This window comes from Budorcas taxicolor, chromosome 21 (genome assembly GCF_023091745.1).
Source record: "Budorcas taxicolor isolate Tak-1 chromosome 21, Takin1.1, whole genome shotgun sequence".
Taxonomy (NCBI): Eukaryota; Metazoa; Chordata; class Mammalia; order Artiodactyla; family Bovidae; genus Budorcas; species Budorcas taxicolor.
The window spans coordinates 46852688-46865036 of record NC_068930.1 but is presented as its reverse complement, the minus strand read 5'-3'; the positions used below and the strand labels follow the sequence as shown (position 1 = coordinate 46865036).

At 39.5% G+C, this 12349-nt stretch overlaps 1 protein-coding gene across 1 annotated transcript in view; it reads right to left on the bottom strand.

Annotated features, from left to right (window-relative positions):
- Nucleotides 1–12349, bottom strand: part of AKAP6 (A-kinase anchoring protein 6) — a 391164-nt gene that overhangs the window by 225371 nt on the left and 153444 nt on the right. Inside the window, exons 5-6 of the mRNA XM_052659736.1 lie at nt 8616–8712; nt 7332–7495 (exon numbers count right to left, since the gene is read on the bottom strand). Coding sequence (XP_052515696.1) covers nt 7332–7495; nt 8616–8712 — 261 coding nt within the window. The remainder of the gene's footprint in view (nt 1–7331; nt 7496–8615; nt 8713–12349) is intronic.

Below are 12349 nucleotides of genomic sequence, written 5' to 3'. Positions count from 1 at the left end.
CTATGGATGAGTTCATTTGTCTAGAGAAAATTCAACCCAAACTGAGGAAGAGAGAACTGGTGGCAGGGACGTAAAGGCCTGGGGTGTAGCCCGCTCTGCCAGGTCGAAGTCTTGACTCTCACGCCTCCCCCAGGTCCACATCCTGAGATGCCTACAGAAGCCTCTCCTGCTGCTGCTTTTTGATGCATCACACTGCGCACATAGTAGGACAGGAAATGTTTTGGAACAGAAATACTATTAATAGGAAAGACCACTTATGTTATTCTTTGTAAACAGATGTGAGTTAAGAAAGACATTTTCACTTAGGAGGTGATTCAAATACAGAGGATTTTTGTTTTTGTCATTTTGTTTGGAACTGAGACATCCAAGTTCCAAACCTGGGTGACTGGTGATGGAAGCACAGTCTGATGCTATAAAGAGCAATACCACATGCAAACCTGGAATTTAGGTCCATGAATCAAGGCAAATTGGAAGTGGTCAAACAGGAGATTTCAAAAGTGAACACTGACATATTAGGAATCAGCAAACTAAAATGGACTGGAATGGATGAATTTAACTCAGATGACCATTATATCTACTACTGTGGGCAAGAATCCCTTAGAAGAAATGGAGTAGCTATCATGGTCGACAACAGTCTGAAATGCAATACTTGGATGCAATTTCAAAAATGACAGAATGATCTCTGTTTGTTCCAAGGCAAAGCATTCAGTATCACAGTAATCCAAGTCTATGCCCCGACCAGTAATGCTGAAGAAGCTGAAGTTGAATGGTTTTATGAAGACCTACAAGAACTTCTAGAACTAACACCCCAAAACGATGTCCTTCTCATTATAGGGGACTGGAATGCAAAAGTAGGAAGTCAAGAAATAGCTGGAGTAATGGGCAAATTTGGCCTTGGAGTACAGAATGAAGCAGGGCAAAGGCTAATAGAGTTCTCCCAAGAGAATGCACTGGTCATAGCAAACACCCTCTTCCAACAACACAAGAGATGATTCTACACATGGACATCACCAGATGGTCAATACCAAAATCAGATTGATTATATTCTTTGCAGCCAAAGATGGAGATGCTCTATACAGTCAGCAAAAACAAGACCAGGAGCTGACTGTGGCTCAGATCATGAACTCCTTATTGACAAATTCAGACAAATTGAAGAAAGTAGGGAAAACCACTAGACCATTCAGGTATGATCTAAATCAAATCCCTTACGATTATACAGTGAAAGTGACAAATAGATTCAAACGATTAGATCTGATACACAGAGTGCCTGAATAACTTTGGACGAAGGTTCATGACATTGTACAGGAGGCAGGGATCAAGACCATCTCCGAGAAAAAGAAATGCAAAAAGGCAAAATGGTTGTCTGAGGAGACATTACAAATAGCTGTGAAAAGAAGAGAAGCAAAAGGCAAAGGAGAAAAGGAAAGATATACCCATTTGAATGCAAAGTTCCAAAAGGAGAGATAAGAAAGCCTTCCTCAGTGATCATGCAAAGAAATAGAGGAAAACAATAGAATGGAAAAGTCTAGAGATTTCTTCATGAAAATTAGAGCCTTGATGTACTCCTTTTCCTATTTGGAACCAGTCTGTTGTTCCATGTCCAGTTCTAACTCTTGCTTCCTGACCTGCATATAGATTTCTCAAGAGGCAGGTCAGATGGTCTGGTATTCCCATCTCTTTCAGAATTTTCCAGTTTATTGTGTTGACTTACACAGAAGAACTATACAAAAAAGATCTTCATGACTCAGATAATCATGATGGTGTGATCACTCACCTAGAGCCAGACATCCTAGAATGCAAAGTCAAGTGGGTCTCAGGAAGCATCACTACAAACAAAATTAGTGGAGGAGATGGAATTCCAGTTGAGCTATTTCAAATCCTAAAAGATGATGCTGTGAAAGTGCTGCACTCAATACACCAGCAAATTTGGAAAACTCAACAGAGGCCACAGGACTGGAAAAGGTCAGTTTTCATTCCAATCCCAAAGAAAGGCAATGCCAAAGAATGCTCACACTACCACACAATTGCACTCATCTCACATGCTAGTAAAGTAATGCTCAAAATTCTCCAGGCCAGGCTTCAGCAGTATGTGAACTATGAACTTCCAGATGTTCAAGCTGGATTTAGAAAAGGCAGAGGAACCAGAGATCAAATTGCCAACATCCATAGGATCATTGAAAAAGCAAGAGTGTTCCAGAAAAATATCTATTTCTGCTTTGCTGACTATGCCAAAGCCTTTGATTGTGTGGATCACAACAATCTGTAGAAAATTCTGAAAGAGATGGGAACACCAGACCACCTGACCTGCCTCTTGAGAAATCTTTATGCAGGTCCAGAAGCAACTGTGGGAACCGGACATGGAACAACAGACTGGTTCCAAATTAGGAAAGGAGTACCTCAAGGCTGTATATTGTTACCCTGCTTATTTAACTTATATGCAGAGTACATCATGCGAAATGCTGGGCTGGATGAAGCACAAGCTGGAATCAAGATTGCTGGGAGAAATATCAATAACCTCAGGTATGCAGATGACACCTCCCTTATGGTAGAAAGTGAAGAACTAAAGAGCCTCTTGATGAAAGTGAAAGAGGAGAGTGAAGAAGTTGGCTTAAAACTCAGCATTCAGAAAACTAAGATAATGACATCTGGTTCATCACTTCGTGGCAAATAGATGTGGAAAGAGTGGAAACAGTGACAGACTTTATTTTGGGGGGTTCCAAAATCACTGCAGATGGTGACTGCAGCCATGAAATTAAAAGATGCTCGCACCTTGAAAGAAAAATTATGACCAACCTAGAAAGCATATTAAAAAGCAAAGACATTACTTTGCCAACAAAGGTCCATCTAGTCAAAGCTATGGTTTTTCCAGTAGTCATGTATGGACATTACAGTTGGACTATAAAGAAAGCTGAGCACCGAAGAACTGATGCTTTTGAACTGTGGTGCTGGAGAAGACTCTTAAGAGTCCCTGGGACTACAAGGAGATCCAACTAATCAATCCTAAAGTAAATCAGTCCTGAATATTCATTGGAAGGACTGATGTTGAAGCTGAAACTCCAAAACTTTGGCCACCTGATGCGAAGAACTGACTCATTTGAAAAGACCCTGATGCTGGGAAAGATACAAGGTGGGAGGAGAAGGGGACAACAGAGGATGAGGTGGTTGGATGGCATCACCAGCTCAGTGGACATGAGTTTGAGTAAACTCCATGAGTGGGTGATGGCCTGGTGTACTATAGTCCATGGAGTCGCAAAGAGTCAGACACGTCTGAGCAACTGAACTGAACTGAGACATCCAAATCAGCAAGAGTCAGATATGTTTATTTTTCCTCCTGATATCTAAATTCACATCTCAAGTCCCTTCAGATCAATGTCAACTATGTCACCTTTTAATCCCTTTCTAATTCTGCATTTTACATATATTTATTTCTCAGATTCAAATAATTCTTACTTATTGTAGAGACTTAGAAAATTCAAAGGTATTTTAAAATATATAATTGCATATTTAGGCCTCTTCGAATGTTTGAAAATTCTCTTCTAAAACATTAGTTTTAAATGGTTATGTAGTATTTCATTGCAATAAGATATAGCATAATTTAATTAAACAGCCCGTTTTTGAACATTTTGAAAGTGTGAAAGTGTTAGTCGCTCAGTCGTGTCCAACTCTTGGCAACACTATGGGCTGTAGCCCACCAGGCTGCCCTGTCCATGGGGAATTTCCAGGCAAGAGTACTGTAGTGGGTTGCCATGCATTCCTCCAGGGAGCTTTGTGACCCAGGGATTGAACCCAGGGCTCCTGCATCACAGACAGATTCTCAACCATCTGAGCCACCAGATACCAATGGTTTGGTACTGGAAGTAACAAGAAGACAGATATTCTTTCACACTGTTCTGAGGATCCCAGTTATGTGAGGATCATGTGGCCCTGTAGGAAGAGGTTTTCTGGGAGTTGTAGAATGCAGATTCTGGGGCCCTACTCAGGTGACTGATTCATTTGAGGTGGGCCTGGGGAAGGGGGTCCTATTTTTGAGAAATGTTAACATTGCCTCTCATTTCATAATACCTTCTCCTCATTGTGTTTAGCTATCTTCTTTATTTCATCTGTCTCCGACAGAATGAGCAATAGTGCCCACTTCAAGCTGGCCCTGGTAAATAGAGCCACAGGTCCTTGTGAACACAGGTGACAGCACCATCTCTGCTCACCCACCACCCCGACTGACCCCACTTACCCATCCACGCTCCACACCAAAGCCAAGGACAGGTCGTTATTCTATGAGTCAATGATGTCCTTTCCCTGCTCACTCCCAAACCCTCCCCTTCACCCCTACAGCCACACAGCCTCCCTTGCATACTCCCCGCTTCCCACCAGCTGCAACAGCCTGTTCACAGAATGTCACTTCCTCAAGGAAGTGCTCCCCCATACTCGGATCTCAATCACTTCTCCCAGCCCAGCCTCCGGTTGCTCCCTTTGCTTTTCTTTCACAGTCCAGCGTGGTTTATAAAAGCATGGTTGTGAGATTTAAGTCTGTCACTCCACTTTACCATAAGCTCTGTGAGACAGGTACCGAGGCTGATTGTTCATCACTGTGTCCTACCCTGAGCAGTGCCAGTAACAGGCAGTGCTCTAGGCGATGTTGAAAATGAGCTCTGGGGTCAAAGGGCTCAGATTCACATCCCAGCTCTGCTACCTAACACCTATGTGACCTTAAGCCAGTTGCTTCTCTGTGCCTTCATTTTTTTCCATTGGGAATTATAATAGTACTGCCTTAAGGTGTTAGAACTGGACATGGAACAACAGACTGGTTCCAAATAGGAAAAGGAGTACGTCAAGGCTGTATATTGTCACCCTGCTTATTTAACTTATATGCAGAGTACATCATGAGAAACGCTGGACTGGAAGAAACACAGGCTGGAATCAAGATTGCCGGGAGAAATATCAATAACCTCAGATATGCAGATGACACCACCCTTATGGCTGAAAGTGAAGAGGAACTATAAAGCCTCTTGATGAAAGTGAAAGTAGAGAGTGAAAAAGTTGGCTTAAAGCTCAACATTCAGAAAACAAAGATCATGGCATCTGGTCCCATCACTTCATGGGAAATAGATGGGGAAACAGTGTCAGACTTTATTTTTTTGGGCTCCAAAATCACTGCAGATGGTGACTGCAGCCATGAAATTAAAAGACGCTTACTCCTTGGAAGAAAAGTTATGACCAACCTAGATAGCATATTCAAAAGCAGAGACATTACTTTGCCGACTAAGGTCCATCTAGTCAAGGCTATGGTTTTTCCTGTGGTCATGTATGGATGTGAGAGTTGGACTGTGAAGAAGGCTGAGTGCCGAAGAATTGATGCTTTTGAACTGTGGTGTTGGAGAAGGCTCTTCAGAGTCCCTTGGACTGCAAGGAGATCCAACCAGTCCATTCTGAAGGAGATCAGCCGTAGGTGTTCATTGGAAGGAATGATGCTAAAGCTGAAACTCCAGTACTTTGGCCACCTCATGAGAAGAGTTGACTCATTGGAAAAGACTCTGATGGTTGGAGGAATTGGGGGCAGGAGGAGGAGGGGACGACCGAGGATGAGATGGCTGAATGGCATCACTGACTCGATGGACGTGAGTTTGAGTGAACTCTGGGAGGTGGTGATGGACAGGGAGTCCTGGCATGCTGCAATTCGTGGGGTCGCAGAGTCGGACACGACTGAGCAACTGAACTGAACTGAAGGTGTATGTAGTTTGTTGTGAGAATTAAATGAGAGAGTACACAAAAAGTAATGTACAACACAGTAGCTGGCATATAGAACGCATCCAATACAGGGTGGCTTTTAAAAAGTAATCACTCGGTATATTTTTGTTCAATAAATAAAATACAACAGAGTTTTCAGGCATGTTCTTTTTCATCATCACTGGCCCCTACTCCAACCAAAGCATCAGCCCAATCAACTTCCACTATAGTCTGTTCCTTGAAAGAACAGCATTTCTGCCCTGAGAAGTCTGCTGAAGACACTCCCCGTTCCCTGTTATTACTTCCAGCTCTGATTCTTTCATCATGTCACTTCCCAAAATATGTGCTCATGTGCCAAGACACTTCTCTTCCTTCCTTCAAGTATTTCCTGAAATGTGACCTCCTCCATGGAGCTTTCTTTAAATGGAACTGAGCTCATCATTCTGTCCTTTGTTTCCAACAAATAAGGTGAAGTTTGTTGTTTTAAGATTCCAAAGCTATAAACCACCTGAGGTTTTCAACTAGCTGCATGGCCTCACCACTGCAGAACAGGTTGGGTTTCTCCTTGCCTGAACTTAAGACTGTGAGGCTCAGAGGGCACAGCATTTGTTTAACTTGCTCTGTACACATGTAGCCCAATGACAATCCACATGGAGGCTGAGTAAACGTGACTTGATGATTTAATTACTTTGTCCATGCCAGGAATATAAGCCATGAACTCTTAAATCTGTTTCCCCCATTTTATAGTATGTTTCCATGCTGAATCTATTATGAGACCTGTTTTCTGCATTAACTTTCACAAAAGAACAAATAAAAAAGAAAAGAGAGACTGAATGAAAATATCAAATTAATAAAATTATCTTCCACATCATGAGTCCAAAGATACCTCTAGAACCTTGGCACACTGTATTAAAAGGTGCCTTGTTTAAAATTCAAGTTCATATGCTTTACAGATTATTTTGTAAATCTAAAATAGATAACCAAAACATGTCAATATTCATTTTTAAAGTACTTGTTGTATTTGGTGCATGCACCATTATGGAGAACTTACACACAGAGCAAAAAGATTTGTAGCAAAGCATATGACCTTCTTCCCACTACAATGACCATCCCCTAATTAGGCAATGCATCTGATAGTCATTAACAGGAATGAGATAATGAATCACTTTCTCTCTTCTTTGTTAATTTGCTGTAACCAAGCGGCTAATGGATGTCAGAGCTGAGTGATTGCACTGATTATAGTGATTTATAGTTGCAACAAAACAATTTAAAACCATTCTGATTATTCATGTTAAAGATGCTTTATGTTTTGTTTACTAAATGTTTTATGTCCCCCTTTCTCCTACCCTTAAAGTACTGTCCCCCTCCTACTCTGCCACTTTTCACAGAAAGACCCGTTCCTGGAAAACTTGAAAGTTGTAGGAGGCTATTTTTATTGTTTTAAACTAAGCAATTTCATTTTGTTTATACATACCTATACATAGAGAGAGAGAGATAAAGTTTACCCAGTAGAAACGAAAAGCCTTAGGGGTAGAAAGAAAACTTCAGTGGTGCCTAGTTCAAAAGAAGACAGAAATAAGAGGAAATAAGGCAAACTTCAAGCCACTTACCTTGGGGCTTCCAGTCCCTTCCTCACCCTCCACAGACACATCAGTAGCCAGAATCTCAGCTTTGATGGTATCCAGAGCCCGGAGAATCCAGCTGTGTTGCCGTTTGATTTGCCTCTGCAGCTCCTTCCATTGACTTGCAATCATCCGCAGCATGTCCTTCAGTCCTTCTCCAAAGGAGGGGGAAAGCACACGTTAGCGACTCAGCTGTGTTTTTACCCAGTATTGTTTTTCATTTAAGATTAGATGGATATTTCCAACAATAAACGTAATTTTAAGCAATCATTACCCTCACCTGCCTCTCAGAACCGAGACTGGGGGGTTTTGACTTGACAGAAGGCATAAGGACACAAAAATTGGAAAACCCCATAGTTGAATAGTTTAGAACTGATTTAGATTTAACACATGGACTAAAAAAATGTATACAGAACCAAAATCACGATACGTAAAAATTATTAAGACTCTAGCTTCACATTCCAAATAAAATGCCCTGTGTATATCTTTTTGTGGAGACTTTACAATGATCAGAAAATGTATGGAAATAAGTAAAGGTAATTCGACTTGAAATATAGTAAGTGGGCCAGATTTAAGACAGCAGTCTTTAGCGTTAGCACATCACATTAATGCTGCTCTTTTCTTATTGGGCTGTGGTAAGCTCAAAACAAGGGGCAAACTAATTCATCCTGTCTTACGGTCTTTTACTACCAGGATAAGTATAACCAAATGACAAAACTATTTTTTATTTACAATCTGTTTCTCATAAATACACTAATACTGAGGTAAGAACTGGTCTAAGGCTAAAACTCTGCTAATGCAATGAGCAGCAGAGAACATGCAAAACGGTCATGTGTGTGAATTGGCAGGGAAATAATCATGTGTCTCTAGGCTGCCTGCCTTATATCTGTAATGATACCTACAAGTACCCGGATGCATATGCATTATACTATATGCACAATTCTCATTCATTATCTTAATGTTATTTCCAGAGCACCTACATCGAAAAGCATGTCAATGTGAAGTTTTCAGGAATGCGATTTCAATTGAAACTCGGGTGAACAGCAAGCCCCAAATAAAATGAACAGACCATTTGGAGGCAGTATTTCATCTTATAAGTATCACAGCATTGTATGCAGTATATGAAACATTTATAAATCTTGAAGGTCAATCTGATAATGTAAATATTAATAATACATAAGGAAGTGAATATATGCAGTAATTTACAGCAATGCTTCTTCATTCTTAATAGTCTGGAGACATAAAGACTTGCAATATTTCAGGAGGATTTACCTGCTTTGTGAGATGCAATAAGCTCAAGAAGTTGGTGTCCTTCCTCCTCCACAGCTTCCTTGAGTGCACAATGACTGTCTACATTCAACTTAAAACTCTGCAAAGAAAAATATGAGCATCAAACCCTGGCAAGGCCATTAAACGTAAAACATCCATATAAAATTACTTGCTACTTTTTATCAAGAGCCACACAGTTCAATTTACCCAATAGACAAACTAATTTGCAATACTAAAAGCTATTGATATTTGGGATCTGGGCTCAAAATGTTTCCATTAGATTAGCAGAGTGCATCTGTTTGGAAACAGCTGACATATCTAGAAATTCATTAGGTTTTTATGAAAAGTCACATCCCGTAGGCTATATCAAAAGTAGCAGTGTTCTATAATATATACTGAAATTCTACCAGCACATATGAGGTCTTTTCTTCACTTTTTTAGAAACATTAGTGCTAGCACTATTTATGAAACCATAAAACACTGGCAACATAAATTATGTGCACATATATAAATCCATTAATACTAGGGTTTGATTCAGCTGTTTTTCAGATATCAGACAAACTATGGAATACTGAGGTGAATTTAGGTGCTGTAGAGAGGAGTCAAATGTTTTACAAATGTTTGAATTTCAAGCTTATTCCTTACAATGTGACATTGCTTTATAAATAAATACATCAAGCACATGAGGGGCATTTTTCACTTATGATAGTTACCCAAAAGATAAAACTATTCTTATGAGTGAATTTCAACTCATAGAAATTTCTTGCAGGAAGCTTTCCATAATGTCTTTCATAGAATTAATTACTCCCCTCTCTCAGCTTCCTCTGTTCCTTATATCTGCTTCTATTGAAGAATTTATCACACTGAATTCTGCTTTATTCACATATTTGGCTACCAAATTATTACAATCAAAAGACTTGCCAGTTTCACATTTATTTCCAACTCATGTCACATACAAGGTGTTCAATAAATATTTGCAGGAATAGTGGATATCTGCTGAACTGGATCAATAGGACTCTCTGAAGGGGAAGGTTTCCATTTTAATATTTCAGGAAACAGGGATGGTTTTCCCAAAGATGTTTTTCCATCTCTGGAATGTTATAAGGTGTTCCAAACACAGAAGGTCTGATGGAGAGTAATCATAGTAACCAATATGTTGAATCAATGGTTAGTCTTCAGAGTGAAAATCCAGCCCTTGACTTGATTAATCTGAAAAAGTATGGATTTTGAAAGACTATGTGCCAAATTCTGGCTTCTCTATAATAGGACTCCAAAATACATGATATATTTTGCTCTCACTAAACACTTGTTGAGCAATGATTCTATATACTACACTGAATTTAGTATTAAGAATAATTGACAAGTTTGAGATGATACAGTGTTATTGGGAATATAATCCATGTGAAAGAGGTTAAACAATCATATGCTATGAAATCAGGTATTAATTTTTCCCATTCTTTCATTCAGAAACCATATTGCGCCTCTTCTGTACACTGGAGAGGGTAATAGCAATTTAAGGGGTATAAGGCATGGCCCTGCACATCAAAAGGAACCTGAACCGTCTTGGAGGTTCAGGGTGAGTCTTTTTCTTAGTGGAAAAAAGGAGTCTTTTAAAGCTCAGAAGAAAAAGCAGAACAATCAAAGTAAGCTGAATATGAAGGAGGTAGAGACATAATCAGAACTTGGAATATAAAGATAAGAATTTTGATTTTTAAAAAATGACTCCAAAATGATGAATCATTTCATCTTACTAGAGGCATAAGAAACAGTAAAACTGCAGCATATAGCAGAAAGAAACATTAGATTTCCCTGAGGTTTGTTCACTATTTCTCGTATTGTCCTCTTTCAACTACAGGTATTTGGTTGAACAAAATTAAGTATGGCAATATATCAGAAGCCTGATGCTTCTGGTCAATATAATAGTTTTTAAAAATTAAATTATTATGATTGTATAGCCAAAACATGGGTGTTATTTACTTTCTGCCATGATAGTGGAGAGCCTCAGCTCTGAAGCAATGTCATGCAGATTGAGGTGCATTTGTGTGTTTCAGGGAGAAGGGACATAGAAAAGAAAAATACTTGCGATCAGCCCAAGAGCACCAACACTTAGGAAGAAATCTAGAAAGAAATCTATGCTATAGATGATTTCCTCATAACTGTAAATTTAGCCCAGTGCTCTCTTTGATTCTATTTACCTAAAACAGACAAGTGTTGAATGTTGTAATCATGAGCTTCTGAAGGCATGCATCAGACCTATGTCTCAACAAAAGAGAACCTTAGGACCTGTGAGTAGGTTGCATAATTTGACATAATTGAGGCCAATAGTACAGAATAGAAGCAGTTGGATCTGGTTCTGCCTCAAGATTATGTGGAAGGATTTGATTAGGACATTGAAAAAAATGGTGTTCATTACTAAGAAAAAGATACGCTGACAAGCTTTATGCTACAGAAAAGAACCACTTAATACAACTACAACCCAAATGACATTGCTTGATTTTCAGGTGTATCCATGAACAACTAATAACATCAATAAGGAATGCACAATGGGCCTCTGAGAAGGCAGACGAGCCAGCACATGAACAAAATTGTCAATGAAATTTCTGGCTGCTGAAGAATTCTGTAATAAACTCACTTGCTTCTGTGTCCACCTCTTCCCTAGGGAAGGAAGCTTAAGCAAAAGACTTTGTTGTTGTTGTTGTTGTTGTTTCACTTGACACTTGGACACATTTCCATTCCTGTGCTACTAACAGGTTTCCTCAGCAATGCCTTACGACATATGGTCCCTCTGCAGCATCCACAGCACTCCCTGAAAGTGCAGGGCATTCTGTGTAGGTTTAATTTATGGCAACAACATGGCCATAGGCAGGTACCACAGATCTGCATCACTGAGGATGATGTGAAACTCCAAAACTATGAGTAATCTGGGGCTTACGAGATACGACATCTTTTTTTAGTGTTTTAAAGCAGCATAGAACTGAACATCCAGAAGAGAATAGCTAAGGACATGAAAAATACAGTGGCTGAGACAAAGGACCAGATCAGCAAAAAGATGATACATCAGAGGTTGACCACTGGGTGTTCCCCTTAGTTCAACCTCCAGCCTCACCAGCTGTATATATATGGGTGCCTTACTCCTTGTCAGGATCCAAGTTCAGGTGAGGCACCATGACTGCACTTTGATCATGATCACAGCTTATCAAGTAGGTAAAGTACTACATCTTTCTCCATACTATCCCAGCCAAATTTCTGCACATCTCAGTTTGATGGAAATATGGAGGTCACATGGATATAAAATGAAATCATGGAAATGTATGCCTTGATACACAAAACTATGACAAATGTGAAGAATGTTATTCATGAGGGATCATAAGAATTGATATGAATCTCCTGATATACGAAATAGTGGGAAAGACCATAAGCACATTCAGAGGCTTCAAGATCCAAAATGTCTGTTTTAGCAGAATCATATCATGAACACAGACTTTCTGCTGTCCCCAAGGAATATTGTTAATGTGGGCCAGGTCCATTGAGGTCCATGAATTTTATGTTTGTGAACAGAGAGGCCAAAAAGAGTTACTGCATCTTTCTTGACATAATTTTAGTTTTCTTTTTAAAAAAGCATATGTTAAATCAATATAGTTATTTATTGAGTAGTCTCTACCAGACCTATAGATACAAAAGTTAACAGTACACAATACACATGCAACATATAGTCTGTCAGGTAAAAGAGATCAAAA